The sequence below is a fragment of the Fopius arisanus genome, unplaced genomic scaffold (genome assembly GCF_000806365.1).
Source record: "Fopius arisanus strain USDA-PBARC FA_bdor unplaced genomic scaffold, ASM80636v1 scaffold00087, whole genome shotgun sequence".
In the NCBI taxonomy this organism is placed as follows: domain Eukaryota; kingdom Metazoa; phylum Arthropoda; class Insecta; order Hymenoptera; family Braconidae; genus Fopius; species Fopius arisanus.
This window is the reverse complement of record NW_011887826.1, coordinates 468,512-494,654: the sequence shown is the minus strand read 5'-3', so window position 1 is coordinate 494,654 and position 26,143 is coordinate 468,512. Positions and strand designations below refer to the sequence as shown.

At 38.6% G+C, this 26,143-nt stretch overlaps 2 protein-coding genes and 1 long non-coding RNA gene across 10 annotated transcripts in view; 2 read left to right on the top strand and 1 right to left on the bottom strand.

The window, feature by feature from the left end:
• Positions 1-29: 29 nt before the first annotated feature.
• Positions 30-825, top strand: LOC105270430 (uncharacterized). The gene is made up of 2 exons (XR_892538.1): positions 30-119; positions 248-825. It is a non-coding gene; the product is annotated as an uncharacterized lncRNA (long non-coding RNA).
• Positions 826-928: 103 nt separating this feature from the next.
• Positions 929-9,074, bottom strand: Chsy (Chondroitin sulfate synthase). Of its 3 annotated transcripts, none has more exons than XM_011311348.1 (6): positions 8,938-9,074; positions 5,170-6,172; positions 3,282-3,422; positions 3,042-3,210; positions 2,196-2,552; positions 929-2,091 (listed from the first exon to the last, which is right to left on the bottom strand). In XM_011311348.1, exons 2-6 carry the CDS (start codon positions 5,950-5,952, stop codon positions 1,139-1,141), a joined length of 2,403 nt encoding a protein of 800 aa, XP_011309650.1. In that variant the 5' UTR covers positions 5,953-6,172; positions 8,938-9,074; the 3' UTR covers positions 929-1,138. The 3 variants fall into 3 exon arrangements, with proteins under 3 accessions (XP_011309650.1, XP_011309652.1, XP_011309651.1); XM_011311350.1 differs by having other exon boundaries at positions 3,042-3,198; XM_011311349.1 differs by lacking the exon at positions 8,938-9,074 and adding an exon at positions 6,299-6,612.
• A 3,631-nt stretch (positions 9,075-12,705) lies between these two features.
• The window catches only part of Hrb27C (Heterogeneous nuclear ribonucleoprotein at 27C), a 47,274-nt gene continuing 33,836 nt past the window's right edge, over positions 12,706-26,143 (top strand). For 5 of the 6 annotated variants that reach the window (XM_011311340.1, XM_011311336.1, XM_011311338.1 and 2 more), the window contains exons 1-7: positions 12,706-12,896; positions 14,283-14,490; positions 14,813-14,999; positions 15,902-15,984; positions 16,687-17,077; positions 19,056-19,256; positions 20,810-20,968. In XM_011311340.1, coding sequence (XP_011309642.1) covers positions 12,859-12,896; positions 14,283-14,490; positions 14,813-14,999; positions 15,902-15,984; positions 16,687-17,077; positions 19,056-19,256; positions 20,810-20,968 — 1,267 coding nt within the window. In that variant the 5' untranslated portion in view covers positions 12,706-12,858. The remainder of the gene's footprint in view (positions 12,897-14,282; positions 14,491-14,812; positions 15,000-15,901; positions 15,985-16,686; positions 17,078-19,055; positions 19,257-20,809; positions 20,969-26,143) is intronic. The other variant, XM_011311341.1, reaches the window with a different exon arrangement.

Genomic DNA, 26,143 nt, shown 5'->3' with positions numbered 1-26,143 from the left:
TCTTGTCCTTGAGCTTGCTTACTGCGATAGGCTCATTATCTCTCGTCAACTGTGGATGAATATTTGCATTTGTGACGATTGTAACGTGAAAAGCATTTCAATGGAGTGGGAAGCCCCAGGTTAGTCTACTCTTTCCTCGTTCAGACTGCTCAACTGCTTATATTTTACTTCAAAAGTTCATTTGCTACAATTATCATGGTGTTTTATTGATACCTATTCGGTGATTAAAAATACGTTTATTAAGCAGAGGAGAAGCAGAGCTCGAGCCAAGTCTTGTCAATATTCATTTACGCATCCGAAATGGCTGATTTGACTAGACGGAGTCGAAATGGATTATCCCCTCTTTCATTAGGCACTTCAACAGGGTGAATTGTCCAGTATTTGAACCCCTGGACATTGTGTAAATAATTTTTTTATTCAAATGTACCATCTTTCGAACTTTATTCCGATTTGTTCAAGTAGAAAAGGAGTTATTTTCTACTTTCATTATTTCAAATTTCTCCGAGCAATTCTATTAACGTTGTAGGGCAGTTTGAAGGCTGAATTTTATGATGAGAAAATAAAATGCAGTGGAATGAAATAAAAAGTCTATTGAATTTTTTAATGAACCTTGACTGGAAAACAATTTGTCATTGGAATTATGGACTTGTAATTTCGTGGATAGAATATATTTAAAACTAAAAAAAAAACAAGAACAACGGAGTTAATGTTCGAAAAATAATACCTGATCCTGAACTGGTCAGTTAGCGTGACCACTGGACGATTCACCCCAGTCCTCTCTCATTCGCCTCAAAACTCAATTACCATTTTTTAAATTGAAATTATCTAAAAATAGCTAAAAATATATCACTGACATATTTACACATTATAAAATATCTCCCCTCAAGCCCTCATAACATTCTAAAATAATTGACAGTTCATCAAAGTCAAATCACAGTTTCTCCACAACATTGAGTTTTTCCCACTTCAACAAATAATTCACCAAGGAACTAGTAAATTTATCTCGAAAACGATCGATTCACTGCGGAAACACTAGAGACCTTTTTTGTAGCTGATGAAATTTCTAGTAGAAAAGATCTCTGAATATTTTCTTTTAAAACCACTGATTTCCAAGATCGTGCGATATTTATGAAAAAATTCAATTCCCGGGTGCAGTGAGTCTGGATCTCCTGTCCCTGGCGAATTTGAGATAATCAGGATTGTCGTAGATAATTCTAGCGAGTGCCTGGGTGCTGCCGAAGGTATCAACCCTGGTGCCCCTGCACATGGACAATTGCAGTCCCGAGAGTCTCTCGTCGCACTCGACATCGTGGAACACGTGAACAAGATGTATATCAGGAGCCCTGAAGACATTTAACTTGGACTTGACAACCTTCTCAAAGAAATCAACATCCTCCTTCCCCCACCCAGTGATGGACAGATCGAATCCGCCGATCGTCAGGTAGTCCCTCTTGTAAAGGGAGACAATACCGAAGCCGAATTGCCTCCAGAATCCAGTGAACTCATTAATGAGGAAAGGGTCCTGAGGATTCGAGTTTTGTCTGACGATTTTGGGATCAAATTGACTGAATACGATAGGAAAGTACACCTGTCTCCCAATCACTGTGTTGAGACGTATTCTCTGGAGGGCTGAAGCCCTGAGGACGATATCGACGTCCACGAAGAACATGAGGTCATCCTCCCTGGACTGAGAGGCGCCCAGATGAAGAGCTTGGGCCCTCGAGAAATTCCCAGAGCCTGAGATTACTTCTATTTTGGCACTTGAGTATTTTCTCCTGGTTTTCTCGATCAGCTGCATTGTGCTGTCCATGGAGTCCTCGCTCCTGTGAGGATAGAGGACCACCAGGAGCTCAGTCTTATCACCACTCATCAGGCAAATCTCCTCGTAGTTCCTCAGGAATCTCTGGAACACGTGGAGTCTACCTGACAGGGGCAGGATGAATTTTATGGACTTGTCCTTGATGGGGTCTGCTTCTCTCGCCGAGCTAAAACCCAGGAATCCACTGTTGAAGATGCTCTGGGGCTGCTTCGAAGTCAATCGCCCCTGGCCATCTACTGCCTCACAATTGACGACCTCTCGTACCTCTATACCTGCAATCATGACCGATCGTTTGAATTGAATAAATTTTTCAATAAAATTATTATCGGCAAATGCAATGGTTATCCAATTAATCGATCAGATAGGGGATAATCACCAGTGTAATGCTGATGAACATAGACATGTCTCCTAACCGGAAGTGTGACCTTTCGGCCTCGATATTTTCGATAGACTAGAAGAAGATCCAGAACGGTGTCAGCCCCATAAGAATCTACTCTCCTGTACCCGTAGAGTGCAGATCTCTCCTCAACAACACGTCCACGTTGTCTCGAGCAGGCATTAATTGAATCCATAACTTCCCTCGTTATGTCATCGAGGCCCTCCTTGACGTGTGTATGAATGCGTCGTCTGGGATTTGAATCCGCTAAACTATACTCCGACCTTGATATAAAGTCCCAGGGGACGACTTCTCCGCTGGAGTTGGGCTTGAAGCTTCTCAGACCCACCGGAACTCCTGTCAATCAATCGATTTCAATTGAAAGAAGAGTGAATCGGTTAGAAAATTGAAGTTGTTCTGGGATACACTGTTGTGGTGCCCCTGGAGCTGTCTATGAATGTCAAATTGTCTGTGACGATGTCGATGTGATTGCGTAAGACGGAGTAATGAATAATTTTCGATTGATTTGTCTGGCCGTGCGTGTCGTCCTGTACGATTTTCTCGTCATGTTTCTTTGTCACTCTCGGTCTATTTGTGGTCGGTCAATTGTCTCAAATGGGCCCCGTCATATAAATCGCTGGGGCACTCGTAAATGCCATTTTTTTAATGTCATTTTTGACTCCGGAACCGAGGGGAGTCATTTCTCGTAATTTTACAATGCTTGGAATTTTTAATTTGTCAAAAAATCGATTGACACTCAGAAAAGTCTAGATTTGCCCTCTGCTGTGATACCTCTTTATGAATATTACTTGGTTTTTTTTAATTTAAAAAATTATAATCTTTTACCAAGCAGTTCCATATCGCGGAGGACAGTGCTATAGCCTTTGGACGTGGATAATTGTCGTTGAAAATCTTTGGAAGTCATCCCCAACTGCTGAATCATCACCGTTATGTCCCGGTGGAGGTTGACCCGCTCCTGCTTCAACTCCTGGATTTTCAGGCCCTGCAACGCAAACTTTCATTAAACATTCTCTGAAGTTTTGTAATCGGGAGACTGCGTATTTAGGGTTTTTTTTTTTCACTCACCCTCATGTAGTTGTGGAGGCGGTACATGTGCGGTGGACTTTTAACCGGATGCAGGGTAATTGCCCTATGAACTTCCTTTTTCTTGAGGTTCCCCGTGAATGCTTGATCACCGCTGCTATTGTGGTATAGAATCGATTGCATCTGAAATTCGCATAATTGAATATATATTTTTTCGTTATTTCCCATTTTTCATTGCGATTGGATGAAATTAAATCATTTGCATACACCAGGTTTCCAGGCAGTGAAAAAGATTTCCATTTTTAGACTTCCGGTTCTGCTGAGGCATTTATCATCCACAAGGCGAACATATGGGACATCATCGGTGGGAAAAATGTGATAACGATTGCTGGGAATAGTTTACATTATTCGGAATATTGTACTGAAGAAGCCTGTGACTTGACTTTCAAGTCAGTGATGATGTTTTATGTCTCTGGAGTCAAGCGCAATCAGCTTTCTCATTAACGAATCCAAATTACCGATTCCCATCTGCCAGCTGTTTTGACAAATGGCACCGAGAAAGCCAGAGATGACCCCTTCACCCACCCCGCAATTTTCCTTCACCACGTAAGTACCAACATCCTCATTGACAATCCAGAGTATAGAATTACCTGTTCCATTCAATTGAATCATTACATCTTGACCGACTGACTGCCCATACAAAAACCCCAGGAGTCTGATTATCCTCGGACCTTTGGTCTTTCGTTTTTCGAAAATAGGTCCAATTCTCGGAATTCATCCGCAAACTTTGGAGTCTGCAATGAATCATCCAGTCTCTCAAAAGCTGTCTGTAAACACTCTCCTACATTCTCGAGTTCGAAGGCCATCAAACGAGAAGACCGAGTTAGGAAAAACCCAGAGGTCGAAACCGCAAAATCGTCAATTAACGTCTGAGAACCCAAGGAGCTCAGAGAAAAATTCGTGACAACATTTACACGGACAGAATCATCTGAAAGAAGATTTACCCCGATCGCAGTTTTTACTTCACATATTACTGTAAAAATTTCGCAAAAATCGTGTTTTCCAAAAAAAAAATTCTCGAAGAGGAAAAATATTGTATGATGTTAAGGAAAAGTCACTTGATTGTAAATTCTGTTAATTATTTATTAGGATAAGGACATGTCTCTGGAAGTAAGGAAAAAAAAACTTGAAGCTGAGTAATTGTAATTGTAATGATTCCACTCCAGAGTGACAACCCTTCGGTGGAATCCTCGAGTCTCGATAAAAAAAAAAACTCGTTCCCAAGGTGTTCGCTTCCATCATCGCTTCACCTATCATCCGAATCAAGAGTCCAGAAGAAAGAAATCGAAACCCACGAGAAAGACAACATCAGAAACCGGTTGAGGACAAAGAGTTTATCCATAACCACAGGTTTCCCCGCACGACATCTCCAACAACAATAACCCCGAGGAATTAGAATGTCAACGTTCAGCGTCAGTCACATATTATCATCACCAATTACGTAATTATCATTGTCCTTACGAAGACGAGACCGACCCCAGGGCCGACTAATTCCCTACAGACCGCTGGTCGCTAAAAAATTGGAACTCCAATCTTTTGTGATTTAATTTCTCTCACATTTAAGTTCACTTTACCACAGAACCAAAAAAGCACCATTCGTTTTTAAAATACGGTACATGACTGGTTCCCTCAATTTTTTTTTTTATCAAATGAAAAATTAATCGGCAAACTGAATTGAATGACTAATTTCACACATATAAATGATGAAGACTCACCTCATACCTCTCGACGCAAGCAATCCGTAAAAAAAAGTACTTTGAAATGTCGCAATCACTTCTGATTAATTCATTAATGACTAATACTATTTATTGTATGAGAGAGATGGAGTGAGGCGAAATATGGGAAAGTTGAAAAAATGCTGAGGACTCACCTCGTAACTCCACGTGCAAGGTATCCCTGCGTGTTTCTTAACACATCGTCCAAGCTCGACGTCCTCATGACTTGTGTAAAGATTCCCAAGGCACTCCTTGATATGTGGAACAATTCTCCTGAGTGTCTCCCTCGAGAGTATAACTCCGGGCCCACCCATGCAAAAATTCTCATCATACTCCAAGGACAGCAATCCAAACTCCTCCGAATTGCCCCTCCCCGCTTGTCCAATGTACATCGGCTTCCTGGAGTCCACTGACCTCAGCAGACCCTCAAGCCTATCACTCCTGACATAAACATCATCATCAGCCCTGAGAAACCACTCGAACTTATCCCCAAAGTGCTTCCACATGTACTGCAGCATGAGAAATGATTTCTTCTGGGGTGGATATCCATCGTCAACGGTGGGAAGTGCTACCAGGGGTAGATCCCCGGTATTCACTGGCAGTGTGGAAAATTCAGACGAGAAAAATGCGATTTTCCCGGGTACAGTTTTACCCCAGGTCTCCCAAACAGCTTTGGCTCTGGTACCCAGGTACTTGTGCGCTGTCATTACACCGACGAACACGAGATTTTTACCCGTGACATTGACATCGAGATTGTGAACCCTGACAGGTGGTCTAGCTGTTGATCCTCTTGTTGGTGATGGGGTCATCGGATTGCTCGTTATACCCCGGTAATTCATCATGATCAGACCGAGGAGAAAGCCGACGGTGAGGCCGACAATGGCACTGGCCAAGCCACGTCGTCTACGCATCACTGAATTATCCGTCACCTTGCCCATTTGCACACTTCCTGATTCTCCTCATCTTCAATCTCCTGTGTCACATCGATGATACCAGTCCTTGTCGATTGTTTCTTTTTACTGGTATCCATCAGATATTTATCTGGTGGCATTTTCTATGAAACACTCGCATCGTTTCTTCCACGGATCAATGGGCCTCTTTGCATCTTCGAGGGACAAAAGTGAGTTGTTCTTTCTGTTATCGCCGGATGATGATTATCTGGAAGAATTTTATTGGGGAATTTGGGAATGATTAGAAATTTTATTGGATGACATTCAGGATGGCGAGATCATTCATATTTCAACGTTTTTGGTAATTAAATAAAAACTTGCAGTGAGAACTCACGGAATTGGAATTTTTTTTATTGAAGTTCATTTTTCGACTATTATTCCAGATTTGATAAGATTTGATAAGATGTTCCCTATTTTTGTAGCAAGAGTTTTTAAGGCAATTAATTGGGTAAATTTTTGTTTTATATCTTTGCGATAATTATTTTTCTCATTCGAACTTATTTTGCGCATTTGAACTTGAAGTTTGAAATAATCGGGTTTTCAATCAGTTTGCGGGACTCAACAATTCCCTTATGAAGATAAAGAGCTCACGGTCTTCAGAAATGGAATATCGTTTTACATTTGAACAATGGGAAGACCTGAAAAATATCTGATGAATGCAATGCCAATTTTTTTACGCAGCAAGTTTTTGCATAAAATGGGTAGATATCACGCGAGATTTAATGTTCCACGAACGCGAAATAGGCAGTAAGTTTTTGAATTGATAATTTTTATTTGGCATCGCTCTGTTGTAATAGACTGGCTCTCCCCATGTCAACAGGTGGTGAATCATTTCTTTGATTTTTGATATTGACTCAGTTGTCATGCCACTGAAGAGATTTCGAGAAAAATTGCCGAGATAATCGCAGAATACTGATAAGGCGAGCCCTTTTTAACCTCGCGCTAAAGCGAACAACCGTAACGAGATTCAAGTTCGAATAATAAGGTCTTCAATCGTTTCGCATTTCACGGAGAGAAAAAAGTTAACGGCAAGGAACAACTCCTGTTTGAAAAACTGTTTGAAATTCTGATGCCAACGAAATTGATGTACCCGGTTAATTTATTGAATTAAAATCTCAAAATTCGAATATCCTCTTTATTCCGCCTTTCCCGCAACTCCCTTCAACAATAAATAATTTCCCAACGTCAACAAATTAAATTTCTGCACTTCCGCGCTCCGATTTTCCGCGGAAAAAATCCAAAATTCAAATGCGATTTCGTGGCTCCTGCCAAGACAATGACTTTAATAATTTTAATCATCCAATGTCACGCACTTTTATCATTGTCGACTGTAATTGAGGTCACAATGGATTAGTATCATTTTTCAAGGACAATACCACTATTTTAATTGAATTCGAACGGAAACTCCTCATGAATGCTATTTCTCGTATTTTGCGTACTGAGGTTTCGCACACGGTCAATGAGGTGCAAATACCAGTCGTTTGAGTTCTCTTTAATGTTCTTGGCGGAATTAAGGGGGAAGTGAGGGGGGGGAGGGGGCACCGTTAACAGTCGTTCTCGGTGGATTAACCTCTTACGGTTCTTTTTCTTTTTTGCGTTGAGTTAGCGGAATTCTTCGGGAGGTATTAAATATTTGCACAGGGCAGATGCAAACAAGAGGTAATACGGTTTATAATAGGGGTGGGAGTCAATCAAAAGCCTGACAGGAGGGGGAAAGGGGGCAAATTTGTAGGAAGTACTCTTTACATTTATGCATAGCCCAATTGTTTCTTCATGCCTGCACTCGCACGACTCTTCGTATTTCCGTTCACATGAATCTTGATTCTTCCCTGAACTAATCCCAGGGCTTTACGATATCCCATTCGGTGGGAGAGGACCTCAAAGGCCATTGAACTCCATCGCTGTTTAAATGACCCGAAAATTGGGACCGGGGTCTGATAAGATGGGCTTTCGGATAAGTGTGATGTAACCCAGAGTTTTTTTTTTAAGAAAAATACGGCACTGGAAATTTCTTACTTTTTTTTTGAAAATGTCTTTTGAAGCTCTGATTGGATGGGTTTTAATTACATTGACATTGAGAAAGTTTATTAGAGTTCGCATTAATTAAAGAAGTTCAGGAAATTAGGACTTTTTTGGGAGAACGATCACTAATTTTTCAATTTCTTCAATTTACAATTTCCAATTTACAAATTTTTGGGGAAAATTCTGGTGTAGTGGGAATGGGAATGAATGATTTTCTTGATGTGAGGGAAAAAATTCATCGGTTCTAAAAAAAGTGTTATTGAATCTCGAAATATCTTCTCGTACATTAAGAAAGTTTATATCTCCGTGGAACGTAAAGTGACGGCTAGGAAAAAACTCTAGTGCTAGCACGTGTATTTTTTTTTCGCATTTATGACAATTTCCCAGAAATACCGCAGAAATTACAGTTCAACGAGTAGAATTTTTCACCGTCCTGCTCTTCTTTTTTCATTGCTGTACTGAAATTATTTTTGAAAATTGGAGGTCACATTTACCACGCGGAGAAATCTACATACGATCCACTGTTTAGAGATAATTCAATTTTTTTACGCACTTGACCCAGAAATGGTAAAATAGCCGTATAAAAATTTTAAGTTTCCAATAAAAATTCCGTGAAATTGCAATAAATTCAATTTTCAGATTCTCAGCATTTTTTATTGAACGTGCAGTAAATTCCGATTATTTTATCCTCAGCCCTACAACACTTGTAATTCGCCTGTAGTCCAGCTGTCAAGGTGCTTCCAAGAATTGTTCTTCGAGTGAAATTAATGGCAATTGAGGAGTGGCATGAGCACCTCGTTTAACGCGATATGCAAAACCGGTGTGATTTTTTGAATTGAATAAAAAATAAATGGTAACCCGAGTTTCACTGGGATTGAACTTGACGCGGCACTTGTTGACGGTGAAATAAATAGGCCAGGATCGGGGAGACTGGTGTGACACCCTTCTTACTTATTGGTCCACCTTTGAAGATGCTCGTGCTGAGATGCTGCACGGTCTGCGGTCGGGATGTTCTGTGGTGCTGCGTGTCGGATGGCACATTCACAACTAAACCGACGAGAGAGCGATAGTCCGACTGGTCCCATCGGCTCTCGCCACAACTCTCTTAGCTCATACCCCGCTCTCTCATTTACCTCCTTTTTAACACTCCTTGGTACAGTGACGTAATACCAGGTTTAATACCATCGGGAACGAACTGTTAATCCACGGACATTAGCCAGATGACGTCTGGACCATTGTCCCGTGAAATTTACTTTTCATGTTATCCAGTAAATTTCCAGGCAATCGTTTCCTCAGGGCTTCAACTCTAGTTATGGGTTTCGCCAAGATCCTGCAGCTGGGGTCAAGTTCGATTTATCATTCATGACTTATCACTGCCCCCCCCCCTCTCCCAAAAAAAAAAATGAAAAATCTATAAATAAAATGGGGAAGTAAAATAATTTTTGAGAATTTCGAAATTTTTGAAATTATGGTAAAATGAAAAACAAGTTACGAACTTCAAATTCTGAGGAAAAAAATTCATATCAAAGGTTTTATTGCAGGGAAACTACTAGATTTCCCACTCTGGTATTGTACGAGCTCGTGTCGTTGGCAAATCAGGGACTTCCGTAGAAATGGCAACGATTCCGATCGTGCCATGCTAATCATACACCACATGCAGACCAGAGCACGTCCCACCGAGTGTTGTACAGTAATTTGTCGATTCATTGGATGCAACACCACTGGCAACTCGATGAAAATAATATTGACCATTCCTGCTACGTCCAACGCTTATCCTTCATTCTTGAAAAAGAACATGTGGCTCATGAAAATTCTTGGAAAAGAGAATCCAGATTTACTTGTAACATTTGGTTTTAGAACCCGAGACACTGAGCAAGAATCGTTTATTTTCAAATGCTCGAACGTTAAATATTTCGACGGGAGGAGAAGCGGCTGGGAAGGGGGTGGCGACCGGGAGGAGGGAGGGGTTCGGCGGAATTGAAAGGGGAGTATTAGATGTTAGTTGTTTTAGGGGCCTTTGACTAGATGGTTCAGGCTCCGCCAGACGAGAGCATTTTTCTAGAATCTTTCCTTTTTTTGGGATCTCTTGATGATAGGGCCCCACTGGGCCCGCGAGGGCAGTCGAGAAAGAATAAGACGATAAATCGATTAAATTCATCGCTCCATGATCATTCCAGGAATCGGTCGCTACAATCTTTCGTTTCTTTAATTTTTTTGCCTCTAATCAAGGGGAAACAGTCAGCGAAATTACACACTCATCACTATTTGAGTCATTTAATTATTAATTTACGTGAAAAAAAATGGACACATGAAGATTCCAGAGAAATTGTAAACATTTTTGCTATGAAATTTAAATGGAATTATATTGTCATTGCAAATTCGCGGATTCATAGGGGAAAACGCGCAATTAAAGGCTCCGAGTTTCGACGAAAAAAAAAAATTCTGCATATAATTATAAGTATTAAATGAAATGTGCAACACAGCATGTAATGATATTTTATTCAGGACTCTGTAGAATTTTTTTATCTCCGAGATTTTCACGAAATCATTCATAATCGATTTATGCAGGAATTGAAAATGCAGTGAAAAATGTTTGTGATGATTTTTTTAATTTCAATTTTTGCAGAGAAATTCGGAATCGATCCGGGGAGTAATCTCGTTTTACCACTTCGTCATCGATTGAATTCCCCTTCGAGGCTGGAAGTCACAGAAGTCCCCTCCGATTACATTCCCAGAACTGGAGGTCTGGACGATGCACCACTGGGTCCCTCAATGGTCCTAGAATTGTGCAGAGTAACAGAGCAGGTAGACGTGAGGGTACACCTCCCTTGAAATATTAAGCAGGGAAATTTCCAGGGGGATTACTCGTTTCCATCCCCTCCCCAGGTTTCACTTATTCATGCAGCCTCAGATAACCGTTCTTCTCTTTTATCGATCCTCTTGCCCCAGGTTTTTAACAAATAGAAATTTATTTATAATCCATTTACACGTGATGTTTACGGTTTTATCATCGTCAGGGCTTTCCACGTGCCTCTGATCCACGAATCTCTGTCTCTAGGCATTTCGGTTCAGGTAATCGGGCATTTTCTCGGTCTACAGCTCATATTTTATGGCTGTCCGAGTATGCACTCGGTACTTCAGGGAAATTGCTAGTTCATGAGTTTACGAGGCGATGCCGTTTTGGCGGAAATGTTTACCTTGATGGATGTAGGAATACGGGGCAAAATGGACAGTTAACGCTTTCAGGAGCAAATTAAATATCGTCGACAGATGGACAAAAAAATGTCGTAAAAATTACGCGATTAATAGCAATAATGCGGTGGAATATTCTTTTCTTTGGATTAATTTTATGTTGAAGCACCAAGAAATTACAGGATGAAAGGTAAATTTATTCTTTGAGCTCCGGAATTTTTATGGATTCGAATTTTTACGTGACTGATGATGAAAAACGATGACTGGTAATTATTTCGGTATTTTCATTATATGTAAAATGGGAACATTTTCACAAAGAGGACAGGAAATTTCAGCCGGCATTTGAAATCCCAAATTTTCCGGAATTTTAACAAAAGTTAAGTTAATTTTTTTTGTAAAAATATCTGAATCTGAGGATAAATTTTATTTGAAGTTTCTCAGTCGGTGAATTTATTGCTAGCTTACGTTAAAAATGTGTCCTTTGCTCCGCCCTACTGTGTGATCCTTGGAAGAAATAATCCTTGGAAGAAGGTCGGGTCTTGGTCTTTTGAAAGGCCTCAAGGGATGGGTCGGTCACAGGGGGAAGTGTGGATCGTTTTAGTCCAGCGATTTATTGCCATCTGGAATAAGGTTGAGAGTCCCTGGCGGCTGGTGGAGCGCATCTACGAGGGATCGGAGAAAACCGACCTGAATCCAGACATTTCTAACAAGAATCTCCACATTTTCACCTCTCGGGATTAATTCACCAATTCCTCTTTCAATTCCAAATCCCAATGACTGGCAATCCCCCAATAATCAAATTATTAGCTCCAAACAATTTTCCCTTTTTTCCACTTTTCTTTTCCATCGAAAATAAAAATTCCACAATTTCCAATAATTAATAAATTAAGACTCCGAGTTAAGCCGTTCTTGGAATCCTAACCATCCGCGTTACCGCGGGTTTTTGAATGACGCCACGTGACGAAAATGCAAAATGGCCGAGTTTTGCCGCCGTGACGGCAGATCATTGAACCCGATGTGACAATATTGTTCAACTCACAACCCACACTGAGCAACAATCTCCAATTTCCCTTCAAAAAATCACCTAATCCTCCTCAAAAATAATTAACTCCGACCATAAACAACCCCTACCTTTTTCTTTTTTTAAAAAACCGATTCCCCCTCAGGACTGTACCACACGTCCCGCGCATTCTAAAAAAAAGCACCAAAAAATAAAAATCAATTTGACCCGTCGCAGTCCGAATAATCCCAGAAATGAAATACTCCTTGAATTTCAAATTCCTTGACAAAAATTAAGGAATGTGCGAATGCGTGAGATTTGGAAATGTTTCGCGAATTGGCGTGTGGTGATGGAGAATTGTTTCAGAAATTGCAGAAAAACGGAGAAAATTTTGTAAAAGCCCGGGCATTTGGAGGGTGAGGCCTGTCCTGGGGGTGCGCGCGCCTTCTGGCAACTTGACTTCGTCAGTCTCGAAATACTAGAACTGAAAACGGGAAGTGACGCGCAAGGCATCGGTTACGTTTACATTCCCCGGCTACAACCCGAAGTCGCTCGAGTTTCATCGTTGGTTGTTTCATTTGTGGGAAGCCATTACCCTCGTCCGCGCTAAAGCATCGTGCCATATTCCCACACGCGTCCGCTAAAGTAACAACAATTCACGTAGTCATAAGTGAAATATTATGAGAGTGAAAGCCGAAATGGACGACGACGAAAAGGGGTGAGTGTTTAAAGTACAGTAAATCCAGTAAAATCGTGGTTAACCAGTGGAAAAATAAGATCAACATTTTTTTTTTCTCCACGTTCAATCGTCATCATGGTACGGAGTTGCGAGATTGAGGGAGGGGAACTCATAAGTCGGAAATGTCGCTTGGGTTTTCTCGTGGAATTCCCTCGGAAAAATGCCACCATTTATTTCATCTCGTTTCATTTCAATACGCGTGATATCCACGTCAATGGCGGACTCTTGTTTGTCCCTTTTTTTTTTATGCTCCTTTCGCACGAAATTCGAGACGGAGCAGCCGGGATTTTTTTTTCTCACCAGTGAAGCGTGCCTTTTTTTTCACACAATCCGAGAACACCAACGCCGGCTCACACACGGCAACTCAATTCTTCAATTTACGATGAATTTTCATTTTATTTCTCATCCTCTCCTGGTTTTTTCGGTTTTATCGGATCGACATTTATCGCGGTTTTGAGGGGTTTGTTTAAGTTTTTTTTTCGCTTTTTTGGTTTTTTTTTTTGGCGTTGAAGAATGGTGAAAGTGTAGCATTGTGCCGGCAGTCGCGTTGGCTTTCCATCCTCGGCTTGTTCCCCTCTCGCCTTCGCAACTTCTTATGGAAACGCTTTGAGATACTGTGAGAATAGTCTGCATTTGGGGCGATTTATTTTTATTCAGAAAATTCCGATTGATTTTTTGTTTACTCGTTGTTTCGAGCTCTTGGGTTGTTCAACTACTCGTCTCTGGGTTTTTTTTTCTGTATTTTTTTTTGTTGTTGTGAGTTTAACCTCGTTAACTCCATTAATTGGTGATTTTTTCCGGGCTCACCCCAGCGTGAATGGAGTTCGCTTTCTCTGAAATTAAATTTTGCTGATTATTTTGGGCCTCGGGAGGGGAGATTGGAGGTGGAGGTGATAAGAGCTCTATCTTATTCCCGGGATCAGAGATTAGGCATCAGGGGATCGGTGTTACTAAGTCGAGATCGAATGACAATTTGGTAGGACTGATAAATAATCCCGATTTTGTAGTTTTTCGTCAGTTTGTCGTGACAAGTTTTCCAATTTTCTGATGAAAGAAAAATGAAAATCTCCGAGTCAATGCGTGCGGGAAATTATAAATAAAACACTCGTTGGTAAATGTGCATTTTTCCTTCGTGATTGGCACCTCGTTCAGCCGAGATGACTCACTCGGGGATGACGCCATCGTCCCAGCACTCGGTATTTTCTCCAACAAAAGCTTGTTTTGATAATTATTTTGCACAATACTGGTGGTGTAAAGAAATGAGATAAAGCATTATCAGTTTACCCCCTCAATATTTATAACTCGAAGCTGAGAAAAAGTATCAAGCTGTTTCAACATTGATGGCATTGTTCCCCTCGTTTACAGAAAATTGTTTGTCGGCGGCTTATCCTGGGAGACAACGCAAGAAAATCTCCAGCGTTACTTCAGCCGTTATGGCGAAGTCATTGACTGTGTGGTTATGAAGAACTCCGAGTCTGGACGTAGCCGTGGATTTGGCTTCGTTACATTCAGTGATCCTGCTAATGTTGGACTTGTTCTTCAGAATGGGCCACATCAGTTGGACGGTCGTACGGTAAGAATCAAGAAATCGTAAATTAAACTTATCCTTTTCCGTCATTCACCGGCCTCCCTCCAAAATTTTCAAGAACCCTTATTTTCACCCTCAACTCTTAAATCCGCCAATTAAATAAAAACATGTGTAGTATTTTTATAAATTATTTCGTATAATTCCATTATCATTTTTGTTACTGGGAAATTTGATTTTCTGGGGAGGATCGATGGAGGGATAAATCAAACAAAATTTCTGAGTTGAAATAATAGAATAGAGACACATTCAAAGGAAAGAATGGAGCAGGTATATGCGTATATGTAATTCTGAGGCTTTTATCCTCCAGATCGACCCAAAGCCTTGCAATCCACGCACCCTGCAGAAGCCGAAACGCAGCGGTGGCTTTCCAAAAGTCTTTCTTGGTGGCCTTCCCAGCAACGTCACCGAAACTGACCTGCGACAATTTTTCGCCCGCTTCGGCAAGGTCATGGAAGTGGTCATAATGTACGACCAGGAGAAAAAGAAATCCAGAGGTGAGAAGCCCCAACCGCCAAATAATACATTTACATCATCACATTTTCTCCTTTATGCATAAACTAAATTAGTAAACGTCAACGTAAAATTAAGCTCTACTAAGAATTGCTAAATCTAAAGATAGTGTAACACCACCGTGTCCGTTTTTTTTATGAAATAATTGTTTCGATGAATACGTTACATTACGTTACACTCGTTATCCAATTATATAGAATTTACTCTAAGTATGTCTGTTAAGTGTAGCATAAGGCTGTCTCATGTGCTACTGTAAGGTGTATCACAAATAGCTTAAGTTGACTAAGCTACCTTTTAAGGCACTCGCGGAACCGCCATTATTTCTTTAATAATCTCACTCAACTCAGAAGATTGCTCCATTTATCAATATCATCAACCCACTTGCATACTTATTTACCGAACCGCGTCACAACAGGTGAAATAACATATTCCCCTAGTTTTTTTTTTATCCATTGAAAAAACCTTCAGCATTTCAATTCATCAGTTGTCGAATCCAGTAGCGAAAAAATTCATGATAATTGATAAGTTCTCACGATATATATCTGAAACTAAAGGAGGTAGTGAAATTGTCGTTAGAACCCTTTTGGTGATTCTTGATCTACTCTGCAAAAGAATTGCTGATAAAAATTTTGCTATCTCTTTTGGATCAAGAGATATTTTTCAAAAACTCGGAAGTTGTCGATTTCTTGCAATTTACCGCTTTGCTACTGACTTAATTCACCATATTATTTTTTCACGTAACGTATGTGACGTATGCGAGTTTTTATGAGCCTCGATAAATACTAAAAAGTCAATGAAACGAGATAAGTAATGCATACTTGGAGAAAAATGTACCGAAAATGGTCCATTTTCCTTGCTAAAAAAATGTGTCACGTTTGGACAACAGGATTTGGATTTCTCAGCTTCGAAGATGAAGACGCCGTGGACCGATGTGTATCCGAGCATTTCGTCAACCTAGCCGGCAAACAGGTACAGTATAATCCTCACAAGAAAACCACACTTTACCAATAATATTCATTATGATAGCCTGTAGATAAATAATCGTTATATCCTATTTATAGTTAACCAAAAAGAACATGGAAATTCAATAATTTCTACTCTATTTTCCCAGTGCAATTAGCCTATAAATAAATCGATAATCGTCGTAGTCAAGTTAGCGTACAATGTTAAGTTTAGTATAATAAAAAAAATTATATCTCATTATATTATCCATGCACATTAGATTAGAAGGGCGATGGCGATATTTTTTAATTAAGAGCGGACATTTTGGTCGTTTTCATGATATTCAAATGTGACTTTTGGGAACTTTTATGTAATTCAAAGAAAGGATATTTCTCGATAGGTGTCGCAAAATTTACGGGAATTTACCCCATAATTTAAATTTTTTATTCTGTACTAGAGTGGTGGAAGGAAATGTGTGGACTGAAAGAATTAATCTAAAAAATTAATTAATCTAAAAAAATGTTGAATCTCGGAGGAAAAGTCGGAAAACTTTTTGAAAAAGGATAAATTGATAATTAAGAAAGAAATTTTCACCTGGACTTGCGAGACTTCATTTTTTCAATCTTTTTACAATTTAACAACGATAAATGTTTCATTTGAGTATCAAAAAAAAATGGCGAGTGGTCCAGTGGTTTTCTCATGACTCGATCTTCAACCTCTTGGTTTCAGGTTGAGATAAAGCGTGCGGAGCCACGTGACTCATCCAGCAAGATGAATGACAGTCATCAGGGTCAGTGGGGTCCACCACAGCAGGGTGGTCCACCAATGGGTATGGCCGGTAATATGGGCCCCATGGGTGGACCCAATGGCCAGATGGGTGGCCCCATGATGGGTGGACCAATGGGTCCACCTGGTAACATGATGCAGCAATATCAGGGCTGGGGTACAAGTCCCCAGACTGGTGGTTATGCTGGTTACAGCACCCAGTACAATGCTCAGGGCTGGGGTGCACCACCAGGGCCACCCCAGCAGCAACAAATCCCTCCACCTCCACCTCACCAGTGGGGCAGCAACTACAGCGTTCAGCCAGCTGCATCAACTCAGGGATACGGAAACTACGGTGAGTCCACTTATTCATTAAAAAATTATCTCATTAATTTCTAATTTTCTCTCGCGTCAACTTATCTCTTAATTTAGTTAAAAAAAAAAAACACTTTCGCGACAGAGGCAGTCGATCCAGCCGATGATTATTGATAATCGACTGCTTTTACCTCATGAAAATATTTCTCTGAATTGACAGTTGATTTTTTTTGTTGATATTTTTTCTCTGGTATTTTGGAGCCTCGAGAAACATTTTCGGGGGTGAATTCAACGGAGGGAGAGAGCGTGAGTGAGAGAGGAGGGGAGATTATTAGATTTATCTTTCTAGGGGAGTATTTGAGTGATTAAATTGGTATTTCATGTAGATCCTCCAACTCCTTCCTTTTCGATTGCCTCCGTCGCAATGAAAGATAATAATTACATTGTGGTGTTTTGAATGTGGGTTTTAAAACTTTAAAAATTAAGACGACAATATCCCGATCCTATCCAAATTTCCATCCCGCTTGGACAGGTTTAGTGGCATGTTATTGCCAATTGAAGGAAAGTGATAATTCTTGCGTGGAGAATTTATTTGTGTTGAGGATTTTCTTTATTTTTTTTTTTGGTTTTGTTTTTTGAGAGTTGAGCCCTCGGTGGGTTACGATTCTCTCGTAGGGTTAATTCAGGAAAGAAAATACAGTAGGATGACTGTTCAGTGTAATCTCAAGTTTGAAGGCGTCAGGCGCTTTTGGATGAGTTTTCGTTTGTGCCTGGTCAGGCACTTTTTTTTCACATCTTTTTTGTAATATCGACGTAACATTGTCTCACGATCTCTCTCTTCGCCGGTGCGATCGACTTGCTGTGATTTCTCACTCATACTCGTTCCATCCACTGATATCGAAGAGCAGAATCAAGTCGTTAAGGATATCCAAGAAATTCTTACGATTTCACGGCAGAACCACATTATTAGCAATTGTCAATTCGTATTTTTTTTCCAAAGAATTTCATCTTTTTTATGCCAAAAACCCTTTTTTAGTCTAAAAACAATTCTTTGGTAATTATTTGAGGAAAATTATGAAGTCCAAGGAAATATAAATTTTTTACTTGTGTTATAAATTCAGAATCAATGAATACAGCCCAGAAAAAAGTATAAGCAACAAAATTCCGAACTACTTGGATATCCTGAAACGAGAAAATATTCTCCATGATGAAAAATCATGGGGGAGCGAGTTGGGAGTTTGATCCGAAAATAATATTTTCAAAATTTTGAAAGTTCGCCATCCAAATCAGGAGCGAAGTGATAGACCCGGATAAGTAGGATATACCATTCATCTAAATGATCGATATACTCGACAATTATGGATTTCACGATGAAATCTCTACGGACTTTTGCAGCTGATTAAATTCCTGATAAATCGAATCTTAATATGCTTTTTGCAAATCAATATTTTTTGGGATTAAGGATGTTTAGCAATTTTCAGCAATTCATGTTTACCGAAAATTCCACAATTTATTGACTGACAGTTGAATATACGGAAATGACATGTTTGACATTAAAATAAAATGAACCGCAACAGTCTGAACAGAACTAAATAAATCGAGCGTTCCTTACCCCAAGGCTCTCTAAAATTCATCTTCAAATCTCTAATTCTCGGACTCAAAGACGATAAAAATATAAATAAAAATACATCCCAGACAAAAGTGTTGGGTGCCATTTCAAGAAAGTCAATATGCACTAAATTCAATTCCATAAGTGGATAGCGTCTCCACGTAATCTCTGCATAATAAACGTGGATTGATGGATTTAAATTTCCACAACGATTTTTTTTCCTTGTGAATACCTGCGATTTTTGATAAACATCCTTAATCGGCATTTCGAAAAAATCGACTCATCAAATATTTCAATTTCGCAACTGAAGTGAAATCGTGAATAAAACGAAATGTAAGACATCCGTGACAAGTGTAATGAGACTGTTTACGGATTCGGTGACACGTGTTTTGTGTCTTAATGATCGCAGGTGGGCCGGCGGCGGCCACTTCAGGGGGTTATGGGCCCACAGCTGGTACTGGTGGGGCTGCGGGGGGTGGTCCGGGTGGTTCCTGGAACTCCTGGAATATGCCACAAAATGGCCCACCGCACGGAACCCAACCCCCACTCCAGCCCCCTCAGCCCAACTCCTCGCAGCCCAACTCCAACTCGAACCCCTCTGGCCCGCAGGGTGAGTCTTCACAAAAGCTCAAAAGTCAAACTTCTTCTTTTTGTTTTTTTTTTTTTCATCTCATTACTCTTTCTTTTTACCTCTCAAGTACTTCTCTTCATTATCATTTTTGTTGTCACTATGCTCATCGTTTTGTCGTGATGACTGTTATCACCATGGAAACACCAACTTCCCACTCCTTACTCGTTCATCTCACAAAAATCACATAACATCACTAAACAAATTCATATTTGGCGTCTGCATCGTCTTCGTGGAGTCACAGATTCATTTGACATGGGTAAATTTTAAACATTTCTCACATGCACTCGTGGAAAATCAGACTCAATCATTATTCATTATCAACAAATGCCCTGAGGAGATTATTATTTCTGCAAATTAATTTCATCTGAATCAAAGAAATTTGTTTGAGACAGTAAATAAAAATTGAGTTGATTCTTGCGAGAAATTTTTGGGTAGAAATTCGTGGCAGTGCATTAAAACGGGAGTAATGTTGAAATTTATCCATTTTTTTTTGGAGAAGTGGAAATCCACCATACACTAATGAATTTCCCCACTCAAAATTCATAACCTTACGTGGTAATTTTTCATCTGATGGGTGAAAACAAATCGCCGGCTCCTCATGTTATCAGCGCTTGCCTCCTCTTGTAATTTCCTCTTCACAACTTGACAGTTTCTATAAGAACAGGCATGACTCGCTGGGCAACAAAACTTAACGTGCGTCCCAATAAGCTAACACGAATAAGTTGATAGAAGTAGTGATCATTAGAGAACTACTGAGAATAATTTGGAATATTTTCATTGCCAATACCGCGTCACTCATATCCCAAAAACTGCCTTCAAAATAATGACGAAATAATACATTCATGTAGTACGAATTATAATTTTTATGTAAATTTATTGATGTCACGCTTGCCATCCATAGTATTCTCTTTCTCAAAATAACGAAGCCAACGTAACAATACACTGCTGTAATTATACATTCACTGTTAAATACAGCAAAAAGTAGTTTGGAGAGATCGTTAGTCATAAAAATGATTGAGTAGCAACTGCATTTTGTCCTCAGTTTATAATATAATTACAAGCTCAACAACAGCCTGACATTTTCACCTTCTGTATGTGAATTGTTTACAATAGAAACAACAATTCTCAATGACTCTGACCGATTGGTCGAACATCAAAGAATTTTCATTTAAAATAGAATGTAGAGTAGGCTAGTGCACTCCTCTTCTAATTCCTCTCATCTCTATAATCCTCACCCAGTTCGTCAAATAAAGCATAAATGAATAACCAATAAATATAAGCTAAACTCATGTCTCAATATTGTCGAGTTGAAATATTTTTCGTTCGCTTGTGCCTGTTAATTCACTCGTTTACTAGTACCTAGTCAATGAAGCATCACACATTTATGAAAAATCAGTTTCATAAGTGGCCAATTATCACGAATGGGCAAATGAAGTTTTATCATTGAGTCATGTTTTAGTATAGTTGTGTAGGTGTTTAAATAGATTGGTTTAGGGGATTTGAATGAGGATCAGATGGTGGGTTGGTTTCAGGTGATATGTATTCAAGGCAAACGACAGGCTCTGGTGCGCCAGGATCTAGCAGCAGTTCAGCTAAAACACCCGATTACAGTGGCTACACTGGTTACACCGGGAGTTTTCCTGATACGGCCTATCCTCAACGTTCTTATCAGGGTGGTGATAGTAACCAAGGTGGGTACGCTGCCAGCGCTCCAAAACCTGGCCAGCAAGGCTTTGATTACAAAGAGTGGCCCACCTCATGACCATTTTAATCTATCCCAGATGTTGAGAGATATGCACTAAATTGTTTCATCCTGCTGGCATGGGTTGTCCATATTTTTAACGTTAACGAGAAAATATTTACTTCTTTTGTACGATTATTCATGGGATTGATCGATTTTTCCTCGATGTTGAAAAGGATTTGGAAATTTTAGTCGTTTTATTCTGTATCATGGAGATGTGGCTTGTGCCAATTACGAGGGAGGACTTCATCCTCTTTTAATCGATTTACTTTGTATTTTTTTAAAGTTTTTTTTTTTTTTTTTCATTTGGAATTTTTGGATCATGGTAGACACCCCATGCTGCAGGTGGGATATTTAGGTGGCGCTGGGAATGGTGGGATATGGAATAAGAACAGTTTTAGGTGGGTGACGTTAAGGTCAGGGCGACGTTACAGATTTTTCAATGATAAATGGAGCAAGCGAGCGTAAAGGAACATTTTTTTTAATTAATAAAGGAACCTATAATAGTGATGAGATGAAAATAAATATGTCACGGGGGTGGACGAGGTGACTCTGGAATATATTTCGATTTTAATGATCATTTGAGATTTCTCCACCAATTGCATGCACTCGTTCACCACCGGACGACAACCGACACCATGCAATTATTGATGATTTTAAAAAGGAAAATAAATGGATTTAAGTGAGTTATTATGATTCCAATATAATGAATTTGAAGGCGCATTCGATGAGCCAGAGCCTTCGAGACATCTCAAAAGAAAAAAAAAACCCCTTCCACATGTCTTATGTAACTAATTAATTATAGTTAGATTATCGAGTTGTGGGAAAACTTATGGGACACGTGGGAAATTCAATTATTAAATTAGATAGAAACAACTCGATAGTTAAAGTAAACATGTTCACTGGCTGATCTTAAACCTAATGGAAATTTTTTTTTTTTTAATGAAACAATGAACGAAGAAAACATAGAGTTTAATGGTTAAAGGTTAAAAATAGAATCATTGTCGCGTTGTACATTGTGTGTCAAATCATTGACAGCTGTAGCTGGCTACTGTAGGTTTCGTTTTACCGCCGTTTGGACTGGACTTTCTATCAATAATTAACTATTAGTTTTTGAATGAATCTTGAGGGGAGATTTTTGCACGGGTTGCGGGCTGTCAATACTAATTAAAACCGCCCTTGCAACGCATTTAAACTTGTATTAATTTAAACACACCGTGCCAACTTAAAGTATAATAAAATGTAAAGTAGAATTAATGAATAACATTTTTGATTGTAATTAAATTGAAGGGGTCTTGATTATTGGGACCCTGGGTATCTGCAGCCTCTCAAACTCCTCCCCTCGGGATCGAGTACTGTACATTTCCATCTATCCTTAATTCTCTTCAATATTTATTCTGTTTTATTCCTTTTTTTAAAATTAGTTTCTCTATTCGTCAATAGGATAAGCATAGAACGAAAATATGAAAACTTAATGCAACGCGATGCATCAATCTCAATATTCCTTACAAATTGTACTGTAGGGATTATTGTTTCAGTTATTTTAAAGTGTTTAATTTTTTTCTGTCGAATTGTTCTTCTCGTCTGCAAGTTATTGTCCACCGGATCTGAGATATCTCATTGTTTTTACTCATTCTGTAGTATCTATTATTTCACAATCATCAACAGACATCTCAGTGTCGGGAACACTGGTAATTAATGAAAATGAATGAAATAAAAATACAAAATGAATGGTAATGAATTAATAAAAAAAAAAAACCACTAATCCTAGTTAACTTTTGGTAATTGCCCAATTTTTTAATGATAAACAACTGACGACTGTAAGATTTTTTTTCTGTATTAATAACTATATAAATTTTAGACTGGCGAGACTGAGTTCATCATTGATATATAAATTAAAATTGTTGTGGTAAGGGGATTTGTATGTTTTTCCACAGAATAAGAAATTGTTAAATAAATTGATAATGAAAATTGGATGTCTCGAGGGCGGGTGAAGGAGAAATGAATAAACGGTGCGTTTACAACAACTGAAATTGAATTAAGATGTGTGGAAATTTTGGGGATTGATGTGGCAAGGGGAGGGGGCACTGATCTGAAAAGTCTACCTGATTAAATATATGGCTTAATTATATTTACTCTGTAGGGTTTACCATAGAACCTATAAATGAATATATTTCTAAAAGCGGCGGCTCTCCATTTAAAATGCTTAAAAGAATTATTGCTGGGCCGCGTTATGTGACTTTCTTTACCGCACGTATAGTGACGAAAAATCATTCTTATTTAATCATTGATTTTCAACTCTTGGGGGAAAATATATTTTAGCAAGGAGATATAAATTAAGTTTGTCCCATCTGATGATAAATTATTGCGATCGCAGCTGTTATTTATCTCTCCTTGCGCATATTATCCTATTTCTCATTAATTTCGAGTGGGAAATTATTGAGGTCGTCGCGTTAACGTGAAGTGACGCGGCTCGATATCGAGGAATAAATTAGAGAAAAATACAATTTTGGGATCAAGACATCTTACAATTAACGAGTAATTAAGGAACAAAGGGAGCTCAATCAAATAACCCTTTTGTCTTTGTGCTAATGAAAATTAGACGGGAGAAATGAGAAATTGAACAAACGTCGGGTACGTGGTGATGATAACGCGGATATTACTGAGAAAATTAATAATTATACATTTACATAAATACATTAATTGATGAAAACACAGTCTTACACGCATAATACGAGTTAGAACCTATAAATAAGGAGTGGAACGCGTTGTTGATTATTCAGATAAATAAGAGGCTAAAGTTGATAAAAAAAAAAGAGTAGGGGGAAACGATGAGATCTAAATAAAAGATGTGGGGCGGGGGGCTACCAGGGGTGGAGGAAATCATAGGGAATTGCTTTATTATTTTTCTTTGTCTAAGGCTGTCCATCTCGTCTTATCTGTAACTGTAAAAAAGTAATTAACGAAGATAACGATTGAATTCAATGATAAATGAAACCATTAGTGCTAGACAATGACTGCGAGTTATTAACTATTACGATTATGTCATTATTATCCGTAAACACTTAATGAGAAGAAAAGCCAGAATATAACTGAAGGAAAGTTTTAAAGTAACGATTGTCGTGATAAATGAGATGATAATTTAAAATTTCTATTTAATTTTGATAGAGGCATCATTTTACAAGGCATTTAATGTGAAAGCAATACGTCGGGTGCGCCTTATGGGGCTAGGTGAACAAATCACATTGATTTATTCTAGTAACGAGTCTCAGTGGGATGAAAACTTAAATTTAATTGGTATCGTGGAGAGTGACATTTGACGATAGATGAATTTGTTTTTTTTTCTTTTTAATAGTTTCCCATGCATTTGTAAATACATTTCTCATTTTTATTTCAAATTCTAGTAAATGGAAATTAAAACCATATTGATTGCGCGTGAAAATTTAATGCAATAAAATTTAATCAACTGTTTAGAGAAATTATTGATTGACTTTAACTAATTGTAAATGCGGATAAACGGTAATTTAATGATTATTAGTATTTTTTTAAATATCAGAATATAGTGACAAACTCAGATGATAAAGGGCTAGGTAGAAAAAAAAATAGGGGAAATTCTCAGTTCTTTTTTAATTCGTGTAGGATATCGTTGAACACTCTCAGGGTTGTTGATATTTAAAAAAAAAATAATTTCCTAAGGCTACGTTTTGGATTTATATGTTTCATTGTTTTTTCAACATGAGATCTCCACCTCGAATTACGTTACGACAATTCACTCAGACTTAACAGATAGGAATTTTTTTTTTAATTTTCTTTTCCCCTCCATCGAAATGATAGATTCCCTCTCGTTGACTAATTCGTAATGCCAATCCGTGAATTATTATCGTAAGGGTTATCATGGTAAAATGCATATAAAAGTTGTCATGGCGTTGAAGGAAAAAAGTAAATTTAAATTTTAATGAAGAAAAATAATGCAAAATACAGTGTAAATGCAGTTTAAGTTAGTTCGTTGTTGGTTTGACTATATTTTTCCATTGTAACTTAATTAGTTGATACATTCATAACTAAACATACGTAAAGAATTAGGTGAAATCAAAATAATTAATGAAAACAGCAGAATGAAATTTTTAATAAGGTGAATCTTGACATTTAAGTAAAGTTAATGTTTTTATGGAGAAGTTTAATATATTAAATTTGTAGGGGAGGGTACGCCACAAACGTCCGCCCAATCCACTCAAGACTGGTTATATTAACTAAATGATACGTTTCCCTTTCTTAAATGTTTATTATCTACGCATCATTATTTTTCTCTTTCGTTCTACGAAGCTGGAGTTAACGCCGCCAATGTCATCTTAATCGCTCAGTGTGAGATTTTTCATTTGCCTACAATCTTGATTATGTTTTTTACCTTACCCTTCTGCCGTCATTTCATTTTTGTTTTTTTTTTATCAATTCGATATAGTCCGATTGCAATCGAATTTTAATGCCCGAGACTCCGCTCTCTCCCTCAAACCATTCACCCGAATGAGCCCGTGCTTTACCCATCATTTATTTACAATCAAACCAGTTGCTTATTCCACAATGTTTTAATTAATCCACAACGAGATGTGTCCAATTACAAAGTGACAGCCATAAAACTGACTAGAGGAGTTGAAATTCAAAAATTCTAAATTACTGTAGACAAATATTAAGGGACAAACAAAATAACAATTAATGAAAAATAACGTGTAGATGAGTGAATTGAAAGAATTAATAAATAAAACAATTAACAACACAGTAACATTTACACAATGAACATTAACAATAAACTGCTGTTACGCACACTCACGGGAGTGGAAATCTCCGGATGGAATCGATATGGGGATAAGAGTGCTTGGGAAATTATAACGTGAGAGGGAGGGATTAATTTGTTTTTTCAAACAGCAGAATGGATATAACTGCGAGAGATTTTTTAGGATCAACTTTGTCATGAGCGTGAGGGAAGGGGGGGGGGGCTTTATGGATGGATCAAGTGGCTCATGGATATCACAGAGGTCCATTGTTATTTTTCAAGCTGCGATCGCAACGAAAAAAACACGCGAGTAAAAAAAATCACTGGACAATTCCATCAATCTGTGATGACCGTGTG